The sequence below is a fragment of the Scyliorhinus torazame genome, chromosome 16 (genome assembly GCF_047496885.1).
Source record: "Scyliorhinus torazame isolate Kashiwa2021f chromosome 16, sScyTor2.1, whole genome shotgun sequence".
Lineage (NCBI taxonomy): Eukaryota > Metazoa > Chordata > Chondrichthyes > Carcharhiniformes > Scyliorhinidae > Scyliorhinus > Scyliorhinus torazame.
In genome coordinates, this window is record NC_092722.1 from 148,010,210 (window position 1) to 148,036,898 (window position 26,689).

The 26,689-nt window shown below is 48.0% G+C and overlaps 1 protein-coding gene across 11 annotated transcripts in view; it reads right to left on the reverse strand.

Annotated features, from left to right (window-relative positions):
• ptprea (protein tyrosine phosphatase receptor type Ea) overlaps positions 1-26,689 on the reverse strand; it is a 452,659-nt gene that overhangs the window by 9,486 nt on the left and 416,484 nt on the right. For all 11 annotated transcript variants that reach the window (XM_072479190.1, XM_072479192.1, XM_072479196.1 and 8 more), the window contains 8 exons: positions 24,146-24,281; positions 23,691-23,840; positions 18,330-18,423; positions 15,721-15,797; positions 14,284-14,418; positions 13,361-13,486; positions 8,126-8,277; positions 108-243 (listed from right to left, as the gene is read on the reverse strand). In XM_072479190.1, the coding sequence (XP_072335291.1) occupies positions 108-243; positions 8,126-8,277; positions 13,361-13,486; positions 14,284-14,418; positions 15,721-15,797; positions 18,330-18,423; positions 23,691-23,840; positions 24,146-24,281 (1,006 nt within the window). The remainder of the gene's footprint in view (positions 1-107; positions 244-8,125; positions 8,278-13,360; positions 13,487-14,283; positions 14,419-15,720; positions 15,798-18,329; positions 18,424-23,690; positions 23,841-24,145; positions 24,282-26,689) is intronic.

Genomic DNA, 26,689 nt, shown 5'->3' on the forward strand with positions numbered 1-26,689 from the left:
AAAATGTAGTTGATGCATGACAGTGTATATTTTTTAAAGGATCAGCATTATGTTTCACTTCAACTTCTTTTAATGCTTCAGGAAGTCCAAAATAGAACATATCATACCAGTGTTTGCACCATGTGTGGCCGTTGCATCCGTAAACTCTTGACAGTTTGGAAAACGTCTAGAAGTCCTTCAGCTTTCACTCGCTCCAGAATGTTACTCAATGCAATAAATGTACCTGTCCTGCCAGCACCAGCACTGCAAAATAAATAGATTCAAGTTTTATTTAAATAGTAAACCATCTTGATAGGATTCTACATGACACTTGGAAAATTGATGAAATGAGAAGTGTGCAAAAATTGTAACACTGTTGTGCTTGTAACCAAACTTCTTCATCCAACAAAGTGATTTTGAGAAAGATAAATCCTTTTAAAGCAAACATGATAGAAAGTATTCCCACTTGACACAGTGAAACTTTAAATGCCACTTGATTGTCTAGAATGAATAAGTAATGGCTGTTAACGGTGCTATTTCCTCCTGCTGACCCAGTGGAAAATATGGATTTAGGAGGATTAACAAATGCTTTACACAATATTAATGCCCACATTTATTTTGTACTAATTGATTCTCAATCCTAGCATTTAGTAAATTAATCCTGGGGGACCAACTCCACAGTAAATTAACAGTGGCTTGATCTGGTACTTTGCGCTGTCAATTGGAGGTCATGTAAGACCCAATACCTTTTGAAATTCATCCAACATGTAACATAGTGAATCATGCAACTTCTGTCCTTTGAATCAATTCTCAGACCAAGTAAACTTACCCTATGGGGCAGGTTTCATACTGACAGTGGCGGAGCCATTGGGGGTCATGAATCAGTCCCAAATGGCTTCGAATTTGACCAATTCGGGCGAAACTAGCTGCAACGAATTTCTTCACTGAATTTTTTAATTCCCAATCGTGATTCTGCTGCTTTTTGTTTTGAGTCTGATGTGAATAGCAACATGGTATTGAAGGACACCTGCCTAAATTGCTCAATCTTTACCCCACTCCTGATGCTGACACTGGTTTAGAGGCAGCTTAATGGAAACAGATGCCAGGATTTCTTGCATAATTATCTCTTGCAACATCGCTACTTATACACGGACAACCATTAAAACCAACTTGTGTTGTCATTTTGTTCTGTGTATCGTCAAGGCCTAGACTTTGCAACAAAAAATGCTGGAATTACTCAGTAGGTTTAGGCAGCGTGTGGAGAAGGGGGAACAGAGTTAATGGCTAAGTTTTCCAGCAGGCATTAGGACCCTATGTGAGTCCACATCTGGCTCTTGTTGCCAGCACATCTACTGTCACTATATTTTGAGAGGTGGCCTCTTAATTCTCTGCCTTCCCATTCCCTTATTAATGATAACCAGAGGGTTCCCAAGGTATGAGGCGCAATTTGTGGGCCTGCAGCACAGGACGGCCAGCAGCCCCACCAGGCGAGGTGGCTATTACTGATGTAAAAAGGCAAATGTAAGAGCTCAACATTGCCTCCAGAGATGTTGGCAAAAGGGCACCCAAAGACGGTAGGGCCATCCGGATGGAGGGGAACCCCTCCACAGGATTGGCTTTGGACGAGGTTTCAGCTTCGCATCATAGAGCCCCATCTTTGGGGCACGAGACTTTCTCACTCTAATGAGCCCTGGTCTGCCACCTACAGGCTGACTCTAATAAGCTGTCATATTCCATACTCGAACAGTGGTAAACCACTGTGCCATCACAAAATAGACCATAATTGGGGCCTAGATTGTCCTATTTGGCTGTCTGCCTCCATGGAGTCTGCAATAAATCTTGTTCCCAGCAGGGGAACTCCAGCAGAGTTGGGAATGCATCGGGGGAGCCATCTCAAAACCATCCTGCCACCCAATCCTCCTGGTTGCCCACAACCCCGTCTCCACGGGACCAGAAAACCTTATCCCAACATTCATATTGATGATTTTTCATCAGAACTGTAAATATTAGACCGGTAACAGGTCTTACTTAAGCAAGTACAGAAGCAAGGAAAGGTGGGTGAAGGGAAGAACAAAAGGTAGGTCTGTAATAAGGTGCAAGGCAGGAGAGATTAAATGAAAAAAAGGGATGATGGTTAATCAGAAAGGGGTGGTTATGGGATAAGCAAAGAAAAGATGGGTTGAGAGGAGATGGAAATGGAAATAACAGAATCACCATGTCATTTAAGTAAATGGGGGCAGATGTTATGATCTGAATTTGCTGAACTTGATGTTAAGCTTTGAATGCTGCTGTAAAGTGCCTCATTTTTGAACCCGAGTTATGCTGAGTCTGAGATACAAGTCTACCTATGCATTGGTCTATCTACTGCAAAGATAATGCAAATGACAGAAATATTACAGTGACTATCATATTGCAATGTCACTGTAATATTTCTGTAATTTGCATTTTCTTTTCTGCAAGATGACAAGGCTGGGACCGGAATATTCAAGGATACATGATATTTTGGAAGGACAGGAAGCTTGGGAAAGATGAAAGCATAGATCTGTTAACTAAGGACGTCATTAGTACAAAAGAGAACGATAATGATAAGAGAGTTCTAAAGATCAAGATGCGGAATCAATTTGGGTAGCATTAAGAATTATTACAGGTAGGATGTCACTTGTACGAGTAATTTATAGGTTCTCTAACAGTAACCACATTATAGTATGGAATGTGCAGGAAGACATAATGGGAGATTTTGAAAATGGTTCGGTGTCAATTAAGTGTGATTTTTATCTATTATAGGTTGGGTAAATCTAATTGGCAAAGGCAGCCTTGAAGATGAGTTCATTGAGTGTTTCTGGGACACTATTTAGTGGACCATGTGCTGGAACCAACCAGAGAGAATGCCATTCTAGACCCGAAATGTGCAATGAGACAGGATTAATTAATGACTTCAAATTAGAGGTGCCCCTAGGTAGCAGTGATCATAACATGATTGAAGTTTGCATTCAGTCCACAGGAGAGAAGAGTGGGACTAAAACCAATGGCAATAATGAGGGTATAAAGACAGAGCTATCTAAAGTCAACTGGGAAATTATGTTAAGGGGTACGTTAGTAGAGATGCAGTGACAGACATTTAAGAAGATATTTTGTAATACTCAGCAAGGATACATTCCAGTGAGAAAGACTCTGGGGAAAGACATGCCATCCATGGCTAACTAAGGAAGTCAGCGATAGTATCAAATTGAAAGAAAAAAAACATAGAATTCTGCGAAGATTAGTGGCAGGTTATAAGATTGGAAGGAATATTAAAAACAGCAAAGAATAACTAAATAAATAATAAGGAGGAGAAAATTAGAGTACGAGAGAAAGCTAGCTGGAAATATAAAAACAGATAGTAAGAGCTTCTACAGGTATTTAAAAAAGAAAGGAGTAAGAAAAATGTGTATTGGTCCTTTATCAAGTGAGAATGGTGAACTAATAATGGAAAATAAGGGAATGATGGATGAATTGAACAGATGTTTTACATCTGTTTTCATTGTAAAGGATACAAATAACATTCCAGAAGTACTTATCAAGAGGTGAAAAAAATAATTACAATTACCAGGGAAAGAGTATCGAGAACATCATTAGAACTGAAAGCTGACAGGTCATCAGGTCCTGACAAATTTCATCTCGAGGTTTTAATAAGTAGCTGCTGAGACAGTAGAATGAATTGGTTTTCCAAAATTACCTAGATACTGAAAGCATATCAGATTGGAAAATAGCAAATGTAATTCTTCTATTTAAGATAGGAGGAAGATAGGAAGCAAGAAATTACAGCTTAACAGCTTCATCAGGAAAATGCTGGAAATTATTAATAAGGAGGTTATAGCAGTCCATCTCAGTGCAATCAGACAGAGTCAACATGGTTTTGTGAAAGGGAAATTATGTTTGACTGATTTATTAAGAGTCCCTTGAAGAAGTAACAAACAACTTGGATAAAGCGGAACCTGTGGCTGTGTGTACTTGGATTTCTACAAGGCATTTTATAAGGTGTCACATCAAATATTACTATACAAAATAAGAGCTCACAGTATTACGGGGCAAGATAGAAAGAGCATTGCTTAGCTAACGGGAAAGAGAGATTGGCCATGGTTGGGTCACTTTTGGGTTGATAGCATGCAATGAGTTGAGTGGCACAGGAGTCATTTCTGGGGACTTTTACAATTGTACTCATGATTTGGATGATGGGAGCAATGTTGTTAAATTTTCGGATGACACATAGGTAGATAGGAAAGGACATAAAGGGTGCAATTCTAGAAAATGACTGAGGGTATGATCCAATGGCCACGCTGAGCCCCAAACGGAGTGGACCGTGGCGCAGCGTGGCCAATAAAAGCCAGGAGACACCACTCCGGGGATCTACCCAGCTCACAACGCCTTATGAGATCGATGTTGCAATGTAAATCCCGCCCATTGTGGGAGAGTTCACATTTTGGCAAATCTGCATAGTAAAGCATGTCAGCTAGTTTCACTCTTATGTGCAGATTCTTGAGGTACCTGAGGCTCTGCAAGTCACCCCCCTTCACCTCCAAGATCACAGGTGAGCACTGTTCAATGTTGGTCTCCCAGGAATCAAAGGCTCCCAGCTGCATACCCTTTGGGCAGGGTGGTGTCCTGGCACTGCTGGTGCCACCTGGGTGCCAGCCTGGCTCTGCCAAGGTGATCAGGTGGCATTGCCATCTGGCAGTGGCACCGCCAATGTGCCAGGTTGGCTGTGCCAGGCTGGCATTTTTGCATGCATGCGATTGGGCCGGGACTGCCCTGGATGCTCCCATAGTGCATTCTCGCTGGGGATGGGGGTTTGGTGGGGGAATTCGGTGGTCGTTGCAGGAGATCCAGAAATTAGGATGCCATTTTTAAATGGCGTACCCAGTGTAGCGAGATATTGGGAGTTCCAGCAAGTGGAGCTCCCCAGTGTACAAAATGAGGCTATGTGCATCCTCAGCCTTGCGTTTCCTGCTGAGGCCCCATATACATCACGGGTTGAGTTGTATAGCCATGTGTTTCCCAGTGCTCCAATGGGACTTTGTTCCCAATTAGTTGAATCGGACCGCAAGTGTCATTTTGGGTGGGTTTGGCTCATTAAATATCATGGATCATGCGCTGCGGTCGGTTGACTCGCCCGACGTTTGTGCCCAGCGTGAAGCCTGATTTAGGCTTCCCTCATGATGCATCCGGATGAACGGCAGGCATAATGCGAGGTGAAAAACGTACCAAAGGATTCTGTAAGGAAATACAGAATGGTGAAGCGAATGGGCAAAAAATTGGCACATGGAGTATAATTTAGGAAAATGTGGGCATCTCCACTTTGGAAGGAAGATAAGAGAAGCAGTAGATTATTTAAGAGAGAGATAGCAGAATTCAGATACAGAGAGAGACGGGTGTCCTGCTACATGAATAACAAAACGTTAATAAGCAAGTACAGCAAGTAATGAGGAAGGCAAATTGAATGTTGTTTATTGCAGTGGAATGGAATATAAACAGATCTTTTGCTACAGTAGTACAGGGCATTGGTGAGACCACATCTACAGTACTGGGTACAGGATTGGTTCTCTTTAATTTAAGAAAGGTGATAATTGCATTAAATGCAGTTCAGAGCAGGTTCACTTGACTGATTCCTGGGATCAGGATATCCTGAGGAGGAAAGATTGGACAGGCTGGGCCTGTATTCATTGGAGCTCAGAAGAATGAAATGCAATACTATTGAAACATAGAGGGTGGGATTCTCCGCCCCGCTGCACCACATTTCTGCCCCGGAGAATCCCGACCCGCTGGCGGGATTCTCCGTTACGCCGGCCGGTCAATGGAGTTTCCCATTGTGGGGCAACCCCACGCCTTCGGGGAAACCCCAGGGCACCGGCAAAACGGAGAATCCTGCCAGCGGAGAATCCCACCCAGAATTCCTCCAGTGCAGGAGGAGGCCATTCAGCCTATCAGGTCTGCACCAATCCTCTGAAAGAATGGCCACTTACCCAACCTATCTCCATAACCCCACCCAATTTGCACATCTTTAGACACTAAGGAGCAATTTAGCATGGCCAATCCACCTAACCTGCACATCTTTGGACAGTAGGAGGGAAGCAAAGCACCCGAAGGAAACCCACGCAGACAAGAGGAGAAAATGCAAACTCCACCCAGTCACCAGAGGCCGGAATTGAACCCGGGTTCCTGGCATGGTGAAGCAGCAGTGTTACCAATTATGCCACCTGTGGGGACTTGTCAGCGTAGATGCTGTAAGGATCTTTCCCCTTGTGGAGACTAGAACTACTCAGGGACACAGTTTAAAAATAAGGGGCCTCCCATTTAAGACAGGGATGAGGAAATGTTTTTCTCTCAGAGAGTTATTAGTCTGTGGAATTCTCTTCCCCAGAGAGTGGTGGAGGTAGGATCATTGCATATTTTTAATGCCGAATTAGCTAGATTCTTCACTGACAATGGAACCAAATAGGGAGTAGGAAGGAAAATTGAGCTGAAGTCACAATCAGTTCTGCTATGATCTTATTGAATGGCGGAGAGGGCCTGAGAGGCCAAATAGCCTACTCATGCCCTTAATTCATATCTACGTATATCAATCAATTTGTGCCAACTATCTCTGGTGTTCAGTGTTGCTGTGTGTAGATCGGGAGAGGCAAATTTAAATTTTTAAGGACCAAGAACCTCCTGCAATCAATGGCAGAGTTGCGAATTTTGATTTTATAGCTCCTTCTCATGATTCATACAGGAGATCTATATAGAAGCAGCAGCCCACTGGCACTTTGTCCTCTTGGATATTGACCCTAGATAATGAGTACCGACAAGTTATAAAGTCAGAGGAGAGGCATCACTACTCAACCTAATCCAATACATACCGTATCTATGCACATTATAGTATTCCACATTCTGTGAGAAGCAGATACTCCAGTTAAATTCCGAGACCTGTTTTTCTGAGAGGAAATGTGGTTCAACCCCAAGTGGGCTTGGCCAATAGGCCAACAATTGAAAATGGAATCCTCCTGGTCTGCATGACCCAGTACCAGTGTCAGGTGTGGCTCAGCTGACATCAGTATCGCTTTTGAATGAGAAGGTTCAAGGTTCAAGTCCGGGCCAACGACTTGGGCATGAAAATCAAGGTTGACACTCCAGTCAAAGACGTGTGGTGGAACTTTCCAGCTTTTCCTGCTGGCGGAATCTTTTGATCCCATCGAAAGCAGCAGCCCCCCACCCCCCTCCCCCGCAGGGGGTTCCCTGACAGCGGGATGGACAAGCCACAGAATGCCATAGACATCAGCGGGACTGGGAGATCCCACCAGCGGCCAATGGCAAGCTGCCTGCACTACCGGAAAACACACTCAAGGGGAGGGATTCTCTGGTCCACCAGCTGCGTTTTCCCACATGGTACATACCCACCAGCAGCGGGATTCTCCATTCCCGCAGCCGGCTAATGGGGTTCCCCATTGTAGCCACCCCATGCCGTTGGAAACCCCGCAGGCTTGGGTGCGCTGCCAGCGGACCGGAGGACCGCGCCGATGGAGACTTCCGCTGTTGATCTTTTGGATGAGAGGTTAAATCGAGGCCTTGTCTATCCACTCAAGTGGACATAAAAAATCCCATGCCATTATTTTGAAAAGAAGCAGGTGAGTTATCATGTTATCCTGGCCAATATTGATCCCTCTATCAAAATCACACAAACCAGTTGTCTGCTCATTATTCCATTGCAATTTGTGGAAGCTTGCTGTCCACATATTGACCACCATGTATCCTATATTACAACAGTGACTGCATTTCAAAAGTGCTTAACTGAGTGTCAAGCACTTTGGAACATCCTCCAGTCATGAAGGGTAAGAGATAATCAGAAGTCTGTCCTTTCAGCTGTTTTGCATGCAGAATGTAGTCACCAGAGTAGGAAGAACATCCAACTTTGTGCTGCTACCAGGGAGCCTCCCCTTCCAGCAGCACATATCGCAGAAAATTACAGCCATGCTGCCCCAATTTGTTATCGAGTAATGGATGGAAGCTTGTCCGATTTCCAGATGGTTGGCACCGATGCGCCAATCCACCAGATTAGATGTTCTGATCTCATGATTAAGCATTAGAAAGGGCTGGGGTGTCAACTTCTATCTCTACTTGCATCATGAAGTACCTGCAGTGCACGATGATCGGATGATTGCCGGACTGTTGTTGCTGTCGCTGGACTGCTGCAATCAGGTCTATCATCCCTTTACCTTCCACTGGAATGCCGATCTCAGGCCAGCCGTGAAAATGGAACTGTCGAACTATCCTGCTCTTGCTTTCCTGCATTTTAATTGCAATGTTATTGTTTTTAAATTAAATTGTATTGGTTTTCTACTATATCAGCTTAATCTTAACAAAACCTAGAAATATAAAATACTCTCATCTACAAACACTTTTGTGCTGTATGTTCAATTTATGGTCAGCTATGTGTATAAATCCTGTTTGGCACCGCATAATAATATTTCAATATGGTTACTAATAGTTTTTCCTAGCTTTGACAAAGAGTCATACAGATTTGAAATGGTAGCTCCCTTCTCTCTCCATGGATGCTGTCAGACCTGCTGAGATTTATCAGTATTTTCTGCTGTCATTTCAGATTCCAGCATCTGCAATAATTTGCTTTTATCTTATCACTATAGTTCCTGATATACTTTGTTTTGTAATTTGTTGAACGTAAGTGCTAAAATAATTGTTTTATAAATGATTAAAAGAAGGATGGGCAAGAGCATGAGGGGAATTGATAGGGTGAGACGAAGGTGGCAACGTTCAACGGTGACGGGGGCAGGCAGGAAAGTGGAGTTCAGGCCTTGGTCAAATATGACATGATCTTATTGAATGGTGGAACAGGCTTGAGGGGCTGAACGGCCTTTCCTTGCTCCTACTTCTTATGCTTCTTATGAGGCTTTTGTGGAGCATAAACCCTAATATTGACAGGTTGTGCCGGATGGCTAGTTTCTGTTCTATATTTGATGGGTCTGTGTAGTGAAACGAAAATAATTAGTTTGGTGGAAATATATTTATTATATCATAATTATATATTTAGTGGTATCGTGAGTGCTAATATGAGACAGATTTGTGAAAAGATAAATTAACAGCAGTAGTTGGTGCAGCACTACAAAATATTACATATTCTTATTAATAGAAACATCTGGGGGCGATTCTCCGAGCCCCGCGCCGGTCCAGAGAATCGCCGTAACCACGCCACGACGCCGATGCACGATTCTCCGAGGTGCGGAGAATCGGCGCCATTTGCGCCGGCGCGGCGCAGGCCGCTGGAATCGGCAGGGCCGTCAATTCTCTGGCCCGGATGGGCCGAGCGGCCGCGCGGATACGACAGGTTCCCGCCAGCGCCGTTCATCCCTGGTCGCTGCCGGCGGGAACTCTGCGCGAACGGTCGGGGGCAGCCTGTGGGAGGGGGATGGGGGGGGCTCCGTCCCCGGGGGGGCCTACGATGGGGTCTGGCCTGCGATCGAGGCACACTGATCAGTGGGCTGGCCTCTCACCCCCCGGGCCTACTTTCCTGCGCGGCCGGCCCCTGAACACCGAAGGCATGTTGAGTCTGGGCCGGCGCGCTGAAGAAGTCGCCCGCGCATGCGCAGGTTGGCGCGGCGCCCATTTGGCACCAGGAAAGGAGGCTTGAGCGGCGTGAACCGCTCCAGCCCCGTGCTGGCCCCCTGTGGGGGACAGAATCGGTTGTCCACGTGACCGTTTCGCGCCATCGTGAAATGCGACGGTGTTCACGACGGCGCGAACACTTGGCTCCATTTGGGAGAATCGCCCCCCTTAAATGTTATTCTTCATGGGGCAGCATGGTGATGCAATGGTTAGCACCTCTGCCCCACCGCGCCGAGGTCCCGGCTCTGGGTCACTGTCCATGTGGAGTTTGCACATTCTGCCAGTGTTTGCGTAGATTTTGGCCCCACAACCCAAAGATGTGCAAGCCACACTAAATTGCCCTTCAATTGGAAAAAATGGATTGGGTACTCTAAATCTATTTTAAAAAAATGTTATTCATCATGCAGATGTGTAATAGGGGCTTTTCACAGTAACTTCATTGAAGCCTACTTGTGACATAAGCGACTATTATAGGGGCTGGTTAGCACAGTGGGCTAAGACAGCTGGCTTGTAATGCAGAACAGGACCATCAGCGCAGGTTCAATTTCCGTTCCATCCTCCCCGAATAGGCGTCTGAACCTGGCGACGAGGGGCTTTTCACAGTAACTTCATTGAAGCCTACTTGTGACAATAAACGATTATTATTATTATTATAGCAGGGGATCAAGGATAGATGCTTGGGTGACACCAGAGGTAATGTTACAGGAGCAGGAAGAGAAGCAAGTGGTCTTCTGGTTACCATGAGACAAATAAGAATGGAATCAGGTGAAAGCAGTCCACCTGGATGACAGTGGAGAGGCATTGGGAGAAGATGGTCAACTCTGTCAAAGGCTGCAGACAAGTCAAAAAGGTCAAGAAGGGAAAGTTTACTTTTGTCACAGTCACACAGGGGGCGTCATTCTCCGACACCCCGCCGGGTTGGAGAATGGCCGTTGGCCGCCGTGAATCCCGCCCCCGCCGAAGTCTCCGGTACCGGAGATTGGGCGGGGGCGGGAATCGGGCCGCGCCGGTTGGCGGGACCCCCCGTTCAATTCTCCGGCCCGGATGGGCCGAAGTCCCGCCCAGAAATTGCCTGTCCCACCGGCGTAAATCAAACCTGGTATTTACCGGCGGGACCAGGCGGCGTGGGCGGGCTCCGGGGTCCTGGGGGGGCACGGGGCGATCTGACCCCGGGGGGTGCCCCCACGGTGGCCTGGCCCGCGATCGGGGCCCACCGATCCGCGGGCGGGCCTGTGCCGTGGGGGTACTCTTTCCCTTCCGCCTCCGCTACGGCCTCCACCATGGCGGAGGCGGAAGAGACTCTCCCCACTGCGCATGCGCGGGAAACATTCAGCGGCCACTGACGCTCCCGCGCATGCGCCGGGAAACTGTCAGCGGCCGCTTACGCTCCCGCGCATGCGCCGCATTTCCGCGCCAACTGGCGGGGCAACAAACGCCATTTCCGCCAGCTGGCGGGGCGGAAATCCCTCCAGCGTCAGCCTAGCCCCTCAATGTTGGGGCTAGGCCGCCAAAGATGCGGAGCATTCCGCACCTTTGGGCCGGCGCAATGCCCGTCTGATTGGCGCGGTCTTTGGCGCCAGTCGGCGGACATCGCGCCGTTGGGGGAGAATTTCACCCAGGGTTTCATTTATGAATTTGATGATAACTATTTTGGTACTGTGGCAGGAGTGGAAAGCTGTTGGTTGGGATTGAAACATGGTGCTGGATTCTCCCAAAATGGGGCTATGTCCCCCACGCCGGCATAAAAACTCTGGCGTTTCACTCCCCAGTTTCCTGCAAAAAATAAAGAGCGATTCACTTACCTACAGGGACTAGCAGGGACCCTGGGAACTTCACACAGCTTTGGCTGCGGATACAGGCCCCCCGAACTTCTGAATCCGAGTCCGTGCATGCACACGGCGGCGGCCTCCAGCGGCTGCGCAAAGCGCCATGGCAGACTCGGACCGCGGACCATCACAAGACACAAGGTCCCACCAATCGGCCCCGCGCCCCTGCATCGGACCGGCCGATCGCTGCCCCAGCTACCCAGAAGACCCCCCGCCTTCCCCGGTGCTGGATCCCCCCGCCCCCCACCAGTGCTGCCGCGGACTGAGTCTGCAGCCACCGCGCGAACGTCCCGATCGGCCATACGTGGTTAGAACCACGCCATCGGGAACTCGGCCAGTCAGGAGCAGAGTATCGCTGGGCGGGCCTCTGGCAATGGCCCCCCAGCCGTGCGGCGTGATTCATGGACGAGCGATTCTCCGGGTGCCGGGCGCGATCCGGTGGGAATGTCGATTCTCCGCCCCCGCGCCAAACGCAATTTCAGCGCAGTGCTGCGGAGAATGCAGTCCATGGAGTCTGGGAAAGATGGAAATGGATTTGGGAGGCAACAACACATTAAAATGCTTTGGGGTAAGAAGGGAGTTTGGAGATGGGATGATAGTTTTCAAGGACTATAGGATCAAGATTTTTTCTTTGAGGAGAAAAAATACATGGGGTGCGATATTTCCACCGCATTGCACCCGGCACTGATCTCAATGCACTGGGAGCATCACGGGTGTGGCCAAAATCTGGCTTTATACCAGGCGCAAATTCGCACACGAGTCATCAACTCAGGGCATCAGGCGCAATCTGGATCACGCACTTACTTTGCTTGATCCAAATAATCATATGACTCATTTAAATATGCTCGGACTCTTTGAGGATGCACTCTCTGGGCGCCTGGGAGTCACCGGCCGCACTGGCAAAGCCTCACCCGGGCACCGATTAGTACTGGTCTCCACAAGTGGAGACTAGGCGGTATAACCACTCCAGGGGTCTCAGCGGCAATTGGAGCTCTCCAGGTGGTCCGAGACTGGGCAGGGCAGTACACCGGCACTTCCTCTGGCAGTGCCAATCTGACATCCAGGCACCCGGGGGAGAACACTGCCAGCGTTCCCAGGTGGCAGTGCCAAGGTGCCAGGCTGGCAGTGCCAAGGTGCCAGCAGGAATGCCAGGGTACCACCCTGCCCACACTCTGACCAGTGGCTTCAGATGGCCTGGGAGACCCCACCAGGTGCCCTTAAGCCTAGTCCATGTTTGTGTGGACCAGTGCTAAATGGAGGCATGGTGAGGTCTCCCAGGCATGGGCGTTTGATCCCGGGCCTTGGGAGAATCTGGTCCAAACATATTAAAGTGAGCCCAGCTGCTCACTTAAATATCCACATCTAGATCCCACCCAGTGAGGGCGAGATCCAGATTGCGATGTCTCGCAAGACCTTGGGGTGGCATTGAAACATGGGTCCTGAGCATCGCAATTAACAGCCTTGTCACCTCCTTAGTTGGGGGTGACAAAGCTATTTAATCAGGCCTTCAATGTGGGATTGATCGGTGGAAAACTCCCCAAGCACCCAAAAATGACTAAGTGAGAGTGAATGCAGGTTTGAAACTCACCCAAAAGGCTGACTGGAAACACCCCACCAAATCAGCCCAAAACTTCGCCATTTTTGGAGAGAATTGTGCCCAGTATATCCCCACAATCTGAAATAGCCTGTTCTTGGCAAACTGGCAAAACTCACTAAGCAACAGGCATCATTGGGGCAGTCATTGGACTTTTTACCTGCGAGGGAAGTAAAATGTTTTTTTACACGATTGAAGCATCTGCCTCCACCTTATTAGCAAAAGATAGGGGAAAGTGCATCACTGTATTTAAATTAAACTGTCCATCATGTCTAATTTATTTTGGAGAAAGCTTTATATTTATAATAATATCTGAAGCAACACATACTGTGGTGTTTGTGATGGTGAGGTCTCTGACACTGAAAGCATCAGAAATGTGGTCATTCTTCATTTCTATTGTGTAGGATCCAAAAGTCGCAGAGCCCTCTGTTGGCCAATACTGTGAACACTTCTCCTGCAGAAAGAATACAAGAGTTAGAACATGTTTTAAAATTACAGCAGAACACTTTAATAGAAAGTTAGGAGATAGTAGCAAGGACTCACAGCAAAGAGTTCTTATTTGCCCTTCAAGAACTCCACTGAGTGTCTGATGGGTTTCAATGGTCGATATAAATATGCTGGCCACTGAAATCCAGTAGGCCATTAAAATTGTCTCCGGGGTCCTAGCTGAGCACAGGACTCCAATTAGCACATATTAATGAGATATCGTCCAAAATCACTCGCCGTCAAAGTTATCTTCGGTAGAACCGAAATAGAAAAAAGCACCTTGAATTGAACTCATAGAAATCGTATGGAGGGTCCTAATATTTCTTTGTGTGTCTACAGTTTGGTAATGTGCTAAATTATCCTATTTAATGCTGATTTCAGACACAGTACAGGCATATAGCTGAATTTTGTGCAAGTTATGAGTTGAGGAATGCTGCAGCATATAAATAAGCTAAATATATTATCTGCACTTTGATTAGGATTTTGTAAAATGTTGCAGTGTAATCCATAATATTTCTTGATTCAAAATGATTAAATTGTGCAACTTATTTACTTAATGAACATTGGAAACATTTAATAAATTGCTATACCCCTTTGTGACAATTGATTATGACTCATCTTTCGAGCATTGTTAGATCTTTGTAGTTTCAAGACAAACACATTTTTTGACATGTCACCATTGTGAACTTTTGTTCTTTGATTGCCACAAAATTACTTCACCCGACATTTGCCCATGTCATTAAGCGAGGCTCTATGATATTATACCTGCTCTCTTTCTCGGAGTTCTGTGAGCATCACAATGGTGTGAGACTTGCAATCCCAAACCATTCTCCAAAAATCCTCCACTGTATGAGGGAGGGGGCCTTGAGTAGCAACAAAATAATCCTTCTGCCGATAACCCTGTAAAAAAAAGCAGCTCAGTGAGGATACATTTTCGTACACTGAATTTGTGGTTAAACATGGTTTGGGTGCAAAATCAATTTTCATCTATTTCATTTCCCTTTGCAAAACTTTGAATCCAGGAACAAGATTGAGACTGGGCCTCAAGTGCCAATTGTGGTATCTTGATTTTTTTTTGTGGAAAATGACCACTGTTCTGACATCAGGGGCAGGATTCTCCAACCCCCCTGCTGGGTCAGAGAATCCCGGGGAGTAGTGTGAATCCCGCCCTGCCGCCCCGACGCCAGCTGCGGTATTCTCCAGCGCTAGTTTTTGGGATTCACAACACGCTGGTCGGGAGCCGTTGGCAGCGGCCCCCTCCGGCAATTCTCCAGGCCCCAATGGGCCGAGTGGCCGCCCGTTCCTGACCAGTCCTGCCGTCGTGGATAGGACATGGTCCCACGTGGCGGACCCTGGCAGGTAAGTTGGCTGGTGCGGTCCTCGGGGTGGGGGGGGATCCGACCCGGGGAGGGAGGGGGGCACGGTGGCCTGGCCCGCGATCAGGGCCCACCGAACTGCGGGCTGGCCTGTGCCGGGGGGCACTTCTTCCTTCCGTGCCAGCACCTGTAGGGTTCCGCCATGGCTGGCACGGAGAAGACACCCCCCGTGCATGCGGCAGAATACACCAGGCGGTCTGCGCATGCGCGGAACCACACCGGCGGTTCTGCTCATGCGCTAATTCGTGCAGTCCCTTCGGCGGCGGCTAGCGCGGCACAAACCCCTCCGCCGCCGGCCTAGCCCCCGGAAGTGTGGAGAATTCCGCTACTTCCAGTAGGCCCGACGACGGAGTGGTTCACCAGCGTCAGGCCATCGCGCAGGTCACAGAGAATCCCACCCCAGATTATAATCAACTCGAGAAACATGATCCAAGGATAAAATTATTGAGATAGTAAATCATCTCCCTATCACACCCATTATGTAGAATTCCTGTTCCAAACACTTGTATGCAAAATTATATTGAAACAATACGATGTGAAACAACTAGTCACTTTGGAAAATTCAACTTCCTCAATGCAAGCTGCCTTTTGCTAAATTTCACACAGAATATCTGCCAAGTCCAATCGCTATGTTTTACAATATGGATTTAGAGTGTTTCAGTCCAAGGAAATGACAATTGGATGGAAAATAGAATGAAAGACATATGGACATTTTCACCTGTAGTTTATAATGTTCCCGAAGCAAGCAAACAAGTCGTAGTTTCAGGATTTGTCCACAATGATACATGCCAACACCAAAACATAAACCTACGGTAAGCATACTCACATCAATGTATGAAGCATTGATATAATCAGAGAACTCTTGCCCTCTTTTTCTGGGAAGAACGACTCTGTTGAAATCATCTTAAAAATGGAAAATAAATCATATTCAGCCAAATACCAATTGAATTCCTCCTCTCAGCAGCTTGACAGACGTACATTTCGAAGTGAGACTGTGCTCCAGCAGGTCGTAAACATCAGGAAAGTAACACTTGTTCTTAGTTAACTTTGCAGGAGGAACATAGCAGGTTGGGGGAATAAGGAGGACATTCTTACCTCTGGAATTCAAAAAGTGGCTTTCTGGTTAAGATTGGCCCTCAATAAATGGCACAAGAAAGACTCTTGCATTGCCACATTACTTTTTTTGAGTAGTTTTCTGTGCAAACATTGGCAGCCATGTGCCCACTATTACAACCGTGACTACATTTTAAAAGTATTTTATTGGCTGCAAAGCACTCTGTGGTCATGAAAAGCAGTATACAAGTGCAAATCTTTTGTTTTCAATGAGGCTCAAAATTTTTAAGGGGAAGTACAGATTTTTAAAATTACCGGCCAGGATTTTATGCCCCCACCCCGTCCCCGGCCTGGCAGGATATTATGATGGAAACCTAAATGGCTCACTGCACCCACTGGTGGGAGACACACTTTGAGAGGGCTGTCAAATCCTGGCCACTTGTGGTAGTCACCACTGTTGCATTATATTGCATATATGGGTATTCCGGTAAGGCTCCTGTACTACAGGTACGGGGGTAGATCCCTGCCTGCTGGCTCCGCCCAGTAGGCGGAGTATAAATGTGTGTGCTCTCCAAATAGCAGCCATTTCGTAAACTGCTGTAGGAGGCCATACATCTGTGTAATAAAGCCTCGATTACATTCTACTCTCGTCTCATCGTAATTGATAGTTCATCACCACTATATTTGCTCTGCTAAAAATAACACAAAATATGTGCTATTAATCAATAAAGAGCTAAGTTATGTAAAAAGTGGACTCTACAGCTAGGGACAGAATCTTGTTGAGGTATAGTGGGAGGTCTCTCCTGCCTCTTTTTTGAAAGGCCCACCAAATAACATGCTAGTCAGACCTTGAGGGGGAGGGGTGGGGCGCCAACATCTCACCTTGCAAGAGCTGTTGGCCAATCAGAGGGTGGCAGCTCATGCACTCAGCACCTTTACAGAGGAAGTGGTGGTTGGTACCAGAAGAACACACCCCTCAGTCCCAGGATTGTGAAGCAACCTCGGGCAAAAGTAAGTGATGTGGGTGGCATGGGGAATGGGGGGAGATTGGGGGTGGAGGTGGGAGGGGGGTGTCGTGGATGGACGTCATGAGGACAGGGAGGATAGGTGGTTGGTTGGAAACAAGCAGAGGGAGTTGGCCCCTTTCCCGATGTCCACTCCCTTGATCAGGCACGGAGTGCTTTGTTCGAGGGACCACCCAGAGGTGACAAGCTGCCCACAGGGTAGCAGTTGTCATGCATGCTGCATGGTTACATGCCTGCTGGTAGTTAGGTTAGTCCCAGTGGTGATAGAATGAGGTCTTTAAGCAGTCTTCAATTGGCCGCTTAAGGGCCTTAAGTTGCTGCCGGAACAGAATTTTGATCATGGGCCTTCAGCCCAGAACTTAATTCAGTCAGGTGCTGGAAGGATGTTGGGCCAGAGCGTGCCACGATCCTGCCTAAGTAGATGTCCTTCCTGCCTCCAAACTCACCAGCAGCAAGAGCATAAGATTCCTCCCGCTGTATAAACTTTAGATTTGGATAGGCTACAAACCAGATGCTGTCAATCAACAATTAAAGCTGTGTCGATGAGGTAGCCTTCCTTAACTCAGCAGACACAGAGATGTCTCTGACCATGGAAATCTGTACAAAGAAACTGACAGCACAGGCAAAGGAAATAAGTGCCTCTGATTTCCCCATGTTAATATCAAAGGAATACTCTCAATTTGAAGCTTTTCAAGTATATAAATAATGTGCTAATCCACTGTATTCATCCACTTAAAAATAAAATCAGTAGAAAGGATTTTAGCCAATTTGGACAATTTTAAACCTTAATCTCATGGGACAGATGGTATTGTAATGCATTTCTCCCCCACCCCTCCCCACCGCCCCACACACACCCACCAGGCCCATTTTGTAAACACTTCATGCACTCAAACACTTACTTTAAATTAGAAAGATAAATTTCAGAAAAAACATAAACTACAATTAAAAGTCTTAAATGTAAGATAACCGGGCACTGCAAGGAATTTTGTTCCTTGCTGTGTTTATTTCCTTTGCCTCAAGCCACTCCTTCAGTGAGAGAGCAGGCAGGAAACTTCTTCCGAAATCTCCGGCAGCGCCACTTTTAAACTCTTTCTGGAACGAGCAAAGCAAATGGCTTTGGTAGAATTTATTGACACCTTTTCACTTTCTCTTTTGGGATATAGCACATTGTTCAGTTCACTGCCTCCCTCTGACAGTGGTCACACTCAGGAAGGAATATGAGAAATTGAGACTGGGAACTTATGAAACGTCCCGGGGTGACTTTTTCCTGAGGGACAATGGGAATTATTTCGATGTAGGCGGAGGTAGAATAAATGAAGAAAAGAAATTCATTAATTTAAATTCTTAAATCACTCACAGGGAATGATCTGAAGGACTCTGGCTTTTTTCATGTTTACTGGCTTATTCCCTGTTCGCATATTTTCCTTCCTTATTCGCACTGTAATTAATTTCTGCAATAACAAAATAGAATGGAAATGGTCAAGGCAAAATAACGATCAAAAAGTAAAGAACATCTGAAAGAAGAAGAAGGAAATTTTTCTTTTTAAAAAACGAATGGGGACATTTTATCCTGTTCTCTTCGGGTAGGATTTCCCAGCCCTTCTCGCCGATGGGACCAGGAGCTCCAGTGGTGGTTTTCCTGGCGGCGAGGTGGGCAAGCTAACAAAACCCCATGGACGCGATTCTCTGCTCACGCGCTGTTTCAGAGAATCGCCTGGGGCGCCATTTTTACCTGTGAGGCCGTTCAGCGCCGAGAACGGCCCCGTCGAGGTCTGCGCGGCGCAGGCCAGAGAATCACCCAGGACCCCCAAAATGGCGATCCTCCGCTCTCCCGATATTCTCTGGCCCGGATGGGCCGAGCGGCCTGCCCAAAACGACAGCTTCACGCCGGTGCCATCCACACCTGGTCGCTGCCGGCGTGAACACCGTGGGAATGCTGGGGGGGGGGGCGGCCTGTGGGGGTGCGAGGGGGGTTCCTGCACTGGGGGGAGTGCTCAAAAGGGGTCTGGCCCGCGATCGGTGCCCACCGATCGGCTCGCCGGCCTCTCTGAAGGAGGACCTCCTTTCCTCCGCTGCCCCGCAAGATCGATCCGCCATCATCTTGCAGGACGGCTGTGGGGAGGACATCAACCGCGCATGCGCGGGTTGCTGCCAGTTATCCTGCGCATGCGCGGTTGACATCATTTGCGCAGTGCCGGCCCTGTCATTTACACAGCACCGCTTTTACGCAGCGCGCGTAAATGACGCGGCACTGCTCTTAGCCCCCTGGGGGAGTGTGAATCGGGGTCTGGGAACGGCCTCCGGATCCGGAGTAAAACACTCCGGTTTTCACTCCGGCGTCGGCACTTAGTCTCCAGATCAGAGAACCGCGCCCCATCGATCTCAGCGGGACGTGAATGGTGAGCTGTCTCCACCACCAGAATGTTTATTGAATTCTAGTGAAATGTACATCATCTTTTATTATTTATTTGCTCACTCGCTGCTGGAGATTTGAAGTGGACTTTTAAAACACATCAGGAGACTTTCAGGGACACTTTGCCAAGACTTCATCAAGATGTTATCAACATTTATTCCTTTTTACACCTTTTGTGAGTGATTGGGAAAAAGGGAGTCCTCATGAGATCTTGCTTGGTGTCACCCTTAGTCTGCAGGTGGACATGGTGCCAGGCAGAGCAGCTGCTGCAGCGGAGAGGAAAAGGACGGTAAAAGTTGAACACCTTCCCTGCTTCGAGTACGGACATCCTTTCTCCATAAGACCTCCTGTACCATGTCTGACTGCGTGTGTGCCTTCACATTTGAGCCCTGAGCGGCCCTGAAATCTGCCATTGAGTGCCAGCTCATGCACACCTCATCTTTCCTGGAATTGGCTGTTTGCAGCCCACAAATACTGCTCCAAGAAAATTGTATCTAACTGCATGTGTTTGTCTCAACAGCTCCAGACAATTATGGTAATCAACAATTTGGATTAAAAGTATATGCTAAAACCCGACTTCCTAACCTGGGGCGAAATTCTCTGGTATCGGCGCGATGTCCGCCGACCGGCGCCAAAAACGGCACAAATCAGTCGGGCATCGCGCCGCCCAAAGGTGCGGAATCCTCCGCATCTTGGGGGGGCCGAGCCCCAACCTTGAGGGGCTAGGCACGCGCTGGGTTAATTTCCGCCCCGCCAGCTGGCGTGGAAATTACATTGCCGGGCGGCGCATGCGCGGGAGCGTTAGCGGCCGCTCACGGCATCCTTGCGCATGCGCTGTGGAGGGAGTCTCTTCTGCCGCGCCATGGCGGAGACTGTGGCGAAGGTGGAAGGAAAAGAGTGCCCTCACGGCACAGGCCCGCCCGCGGATCGGTGAGCCCCGATCGTGGGCCAGGCCACCGTGGGGGCACCCCCCAGGGCCAGATCGCCCCGCGCCCCCCCAGGACCCTGGAGCCCGCCCGCGCTGCCTTGTCCCGCCGGTAAGGTAGGTGGTTTAATCCACGCTGGCGGGACAGGCATTCTAGCAGCGGGACTTCGGCCCATCCGGGCCGGAGGGTCGCGGGGGGGGGCCCCGCCAACCGCGCGGCGCGATTCCCGCCCCCGCCGAATCTCCGGTGCTGGAGAATTCGGCAACCAGTGGGGGCGGGATTCACGCCAGCCCCCGGTGATTCTCCGACCCGGCGAGGGTCGGAGAATCTCGCCCCTGGTGTCTGTTTTCATCCTTCCACCAAAATGACTGTAAAAACCATAATTAATTTTCTCCTTCAGCCATCCTCAAATTTCAGGTAACGAGTCACATCTACACTTAAATTTCTGTCATTGTTGACAGGTAGTCATCAGCAGTAGAGGTGCAATTACATCTGGATTAGTTCTGGGGCCAATTTCCTTTCACTATTAATGGAAAAATTGCTGTCATAATCTTAATGGGCGTGATCTACTGGCTGCATCCCATCTGAATAAGGCCGGTACCTGGCTGGTAGATCCTGGGAAAGGCCTCACCAGGATTCCCAATGGTCGTTACGCCTGGTGAGATCTAACCAGATCTCGTGAGATGTCGTGATCTGGATCCCGCTCACAAAAGGACATGACCCAGACTCGCAAAGTTAAAAGAGATGGGGGCGCCATTTAAAAATGGCATCCCGATCTGCTCTCCTGAGCTCTTCAGTGCAGGAAATGACGGATGTGCAGCCTCAGAGTGGGCGGCGCTGTTTTGGGGCCCAAGATGGCACAAAGATAGCGGGGTTGTTCGATGCTGCAAGATGGACTGTGATTATTTTTGCTTAGATCATGCCCAGTGCCTCCCCCGTCCCCGCCCCACCACCAGACAAAGGAAATCAAGGAACCAGTAGAATGGCAGATTGAAATTAGTGCTCCAATATCACATTCTGAGGGTAACTAGAACTGGGCAATGAATGTGACCTGGCCAGTGCCATCCATATCCTCTTGACAGATTTAGAACAATATCACCAAGGGAGGGAATTGAAACAGACTTAAGGGAAGGATTCTAGAGACAAGAGTTTCTGGAGAAGGATGGGCCTGAGGGATATGAAAAGATGTCCTTCGGACACATGGGGCGCTATTCTCCCCCCCCCTCCCCACGCCGGGTAGGAGAATCGCCGGGGCACCGCGCGAATCACACCACGCCGACCCGACCCCCGCACGTGATTCTCCCACCCCCCCTGGAACCAGCGGCGCGCGATTCACACCAGGCCGCTCGGAGAACTGGCGAGCGGCGATTCTCCAGCCGGATGGGCCGAGCGGCCTACAACGACACGAATGGTTCCCTGGTCGCTGCCAGCGGGAACTCTGCGGGAATGCTGGGGGGCGGCCTGTAGGGGGGAGGGGGCTCCTTCAGCGGGGTGGCCTCCATTGGGGTCTGGCCCACGATCGGGGCCCACCGATTGGCAGGCTGGCCTCTCCCCCACGGGCCTGCCTCCTTCTGCGCACGGCCCCAGAACACCGGCTCCATGATGGTGAGGGACTGGCATGCGTAAGATGTTCCCCACGCATGCGCAGGATGGCGCGGCCCAACTGCGCATGCACAGGATTGGGCTGCCCCAACTGCGTATGCGCGGGTTGGCGCGGCATGGCGTGAACCGCTCCAGTGCCGTGCTGGCCCCCTGTGGGGGCCAGAATAGGTTGTGTCTGGGCCCTGTTTGCGCCTTTGTGAAACGAGACGGCGTTCACGACAGCACAAACACTTGGCCACAATATCGGATAATCGCCCCCCCGGTCTTTCCTTACACCTAAATATTCTGACTTTAAGACTCCTTATAAAAACATAGGGATGTTTTGTGGTGCAATGGGTCGCATCCCTGATTTTGAACCAGAAGCTTCAGGTTTGAGTCCCACCACAAGACCTGGGCCGGGATTCTCCCCTACCCGGCGGGGTGGGGGGTCTCGGCGGGATGGACTGGCGGGAACCACTCCGGCGTTGGGCCACCCCAAAGGTGCGGATTTCTCCGCACCTTTAGGGGCCAAGCCCTCACCTTGAGGGGCTAGCCCCGCGCCGGAGTGGTTGGCGCGCCGCCGGCCAGCGGGAAAGGCCTTTGGCGCCACCCCAGCCGGGACCGAAAGGACTGCACCGGCCAGCGGAAGTCCGCGCATGCGCGGGAACGTCAGCGGCTGCTGACGTCATCCCCGCCCCTGCCCAGTGGGGGGGGTTTGTCTCTTCCGCGTCGGCCATGGTAAAGGCTGTGGCTGTGGTGGAGGGAAAAGAGTGCCCCCACGGCACAGGCCCGCCCGCGAATCGGTGGGCCCCGATCGCGGGCCAGGCCACCATGGGGGAATCCCCCGGTGCCAGAATGCCCCGCGCCCCCCACCAGGACCCCGGAGCCCGCCCGCGCCACCTGCTCCTGCCGGTAAGAGGTGGTTTGATTCTCGCCGGCAGGACTGGCATTCCAGCAGCGGGACTTCGGCCCATCGCGGGCCGGAGAATCGCCGGGGGGTGCTCGCCGACCGGCGCTGCGAGATTCCCACCCCCGCCGAATATCCGGTGCTGGAGAATTCGGCAACCGGTGGGGGTGGGATTCGCGCCAGTCCCCGGCGATTCTCCGACCCAGCGGGGGGTCGGAGAATCCCGCCCAAGATGTCCATAATGCAGTCAAACAATTTGATTGTTTCAAAATACTTTCTAAACATGCCAACGGCTGACGGTAAGAGTGGGAGAGGCTCCTGGTCAACCATGCTTGATATGGAGTGGCGCCCCTCAAGCTAAGCCTCTGGTGACAGACTAGCAACCTGTTCCGTGAATTACTAACTATGGAAACAGATGAAAATCTGCCTTAGCGCACCAATAGGTGCGGGAAGAGAATTGGAATAAAGTCATCGAGCAGAATGTCATGACTAGCTCCAAGGATTTAAAGTTCTTTATGACCGGAAATTTAATTTAAAGTGCCCAGTTCTTTTTTTCCCAATTAAGGGGCAATTTAGCATGACCAATCAACCTACCCTGCTCATCTTTGGGTTGTGGGGGGAGGATGTGCAAATTCCACATGGACAGTGACCCAGGGCCGGTATCGAACCCGGGTCTTCGGCGCCGTGCTGCCCCTTTATGAGCAGAATCATGAGAGTTAATTATCTATTCACTGAACTCAGTACTTTACAGTTGACATGAAATCTTCTTAAAATTAAACTTTGTTTTAATCATAGCAGAATTACTGGATACGACAATCTGAAGAATAATTTTTGCAGCTAGTGCAAAGTTAAATAGCTAGCCCGTCTTTGGTTATTAACTTACTGACTCACATTAAACTCTTCTTCTAAGCCTGTGATGTCAAACTGTCCTGCTTTGCTGTGAAGCTTCTGTATATGCTTCTCCAAAGAGGTCACATCCAACTCTGTGTCACCGTATAAGTAATGTTCAAGCAGAGCTTGATAAATGAAGGAGTACTGCATCTGCAAGGAACAATAAAGTGAATGAAAACCACGTTAACACCTAGATGTGTAGCACAATTTTACACTGTCATAAATTATACGGATATCTATTAGAAGCAGAGGACAGTTCCCGAGGCACCAACAGAGCTGTATTTGGCATCAGTTGCGTGCAGAGTAATGGAAATAAATTAAATAAACTGGGGCAAACAACAGCTTGAGAGAGAAGATCCCTATAGGAGACCAAGACTGACCTTTCTTTCCCCTGTAAAGCACTGGTACCATTTTGACCTAACAGGAGAACCTGATAGGAACAGTTTAATACTTACGTCAGTTTGAACTAGCTGTGAACGCTGACCCCGAATTCTTGACACAAAACCAAAGACATCCAATTTCTGCTCTGCGTACATCATGTCTATCATTGCATCGATAACTATGAACGTTCCAGTTCTACCAACACCAGCACTGCAATTTAAAAAGGAGAGTTACATTTCCAAATGTCTTTCAGGCTGCAGGAGTCTGGCCATGTAGCATTAGAAATAATAAAATCCATCCTGACTTGTTTCCCCCCACTTTTCAAATCCTTCATGCCCCTTGTGCCATTCCATGGCCATAGGTGGACAGAAGGCATATCCCATGTGTTTGTCCTTCCAGGCTATAGAAGGGGGAATGCTGGACTAAACTCTACAGTTCCTCAAACAATCACCTGATTGACACACCATCAGGTCCCCTAGGGAAAATTAGGAAATGACATACGTGGAATCTTTCGGAGTCTTTTGGAGGGTCAGTGCAGACTCAATGGGCCAAATGGCCTCCTTCTGCACTGTATGATTCTATGATTCTATGTATCACAACTGATTATTCAAGTCCCATTCCTATCCCACTTACTGCATTGTCACACTTAGCCACCAGGCTACAAGTTTACATTATTTTCCAACAACTGGCATAGCATTAGATTTAGAAAAGTGATTCAGCTTGTTCTAATTTTAGTCACAGGAATAAAAAAAACTGAATATTTTTTTAAAAGGTGAGAAACCCGTACGTGTTAATGTTCAAAGAGACTTGGGTGCAGAAAGTTAGCATAGGTGCAGCAAGGAATTAGGAAGGCAAATGACATGTTGGACTTTATTGCAAGGGAAAGGGGATTGGAGTACAAGAATAAAGAAATCTTTCTACAGTTCTACAGGGTTTTGGTGAGAACACATTCGAAGTACCGAGAGCAGTTTTGGTCTCCATGTTTAAGAAAGGATATACTTGCATCAGAGGTGGTACAGAGAAGGCACATTAACTTGGTCCCTGGAATGAGGGGTTTGTCCTATAATGAGAGGCTGGGTAAATTGGGCTTATATTCTCTGGAGTTCAGAAGAATGAGAGGCGATCTCATTGAAATCTACAAAATTCTGAAGGGGTTTGATAATGTGGACACTAAGAGATCATTTCCGTTGGTTAGGGAATCTAAAACATAGGGACACACTGTTTTGATTTGATTTTGATTTGATTTACTATTGTCACATGTATTAGTATACAGTGAAAAATATTGTTTCTTGCATGCTGTACAAACAACACATACCGTACATAGGGAAGGAAGGAGAGACTGCAGAATATAATGTTACAGTTATAGCAAGGTGTAGAGAAAAGATCAACTTAATATGAGGTAGGGAACATTGTTGGAGAGTTTAAAACAGTTAGAATGAAGTTTTAGAAGCATAGCACTAGAGTAAAAGATTTAGAGAAGATTTAGAGTAAAAGAATTAGAGGGTATGATGTGCACAGCTTGCAAGAAGTTGCCTCGCTCGCGCGCCATCTTGGAATTCCACGTCATTTTGGACTTTATTGCAAGGGGATTGGAGTACAAGAATAAAGCAATCTTTCTACAGTTCTACAGGGTTTTGGTGAGAACACATTCGAAGTACCGAGAGCAGTTTTGGATAAGGGTAAGGGGCCACTGTCAGGGTAAGGGGCTAGGACTGAGATGAGGAGAAATTACTTTACTGAATAGGGTTGTGAACCCCAGAGGATTGTGGATGCTCCAATATTGAACACATTTAAGACTGGGATAGACAGATTTTTGGTCTCTCAGGGAATTAAGGCATATGGAGGCAGTCGGGAAAATAGAGTTGAAGCTCAATATTAGCCATGATCGTACTGAATGGCAGAGCAGGTTCGCTGGGCCATGTGGTCTACTCCTGCTCCTATTTCCGATGTACCTTTATCTGGCGTTACAGCTTACAAGCACATATAGACTCAAACGTTCACTTGAGAATTTCAGAATTATATGGTCGTCTACATAATTCCATCAAAGTAACTCCCACTTCTTTTGTACAAAACAATTCCAGCTGAAACCCATGCAGATAACAACGATCTGTATGCACTGAGCAATTCTCCCTAGGCCTAGAATAATAAATGGAACTTTAAATAATGATTACAAATTAAACAGATATGACACATCGTTCCAATCTCGGGTGCCTGAATAAAAATTGTGGGGCTGGATTAGAGCAGGCACACAGACCTTGCAGTACTTAACAGTTCATTTCAAATGTTATAGTATTGACTCATCGAGCCAAGTGACATTGAGCTAAAACCAGTAGGGAACCTATCACTTCTGGAATTATTAATTTATTCAATACCTCAAATGACTTTATCAGTTTGCAGGTATTTTTGTTGGCACGCATGAATGGAACAGCTTGGTCAACAGGAACCTGTTTGCAATCTTTTTTGAAACTATTTTTTTGCCATGTAAAGCAAGGAGATATAGGAAGTAATCAAAACAATTGCCAGTTTTGCATGACAAGTCAGATATTTTTCCTTGCTGGGGTAAGTTGACTGATTGTGACTGTAAAAGGCGATTCTTACTACTGGTTGTCCATTCTTTG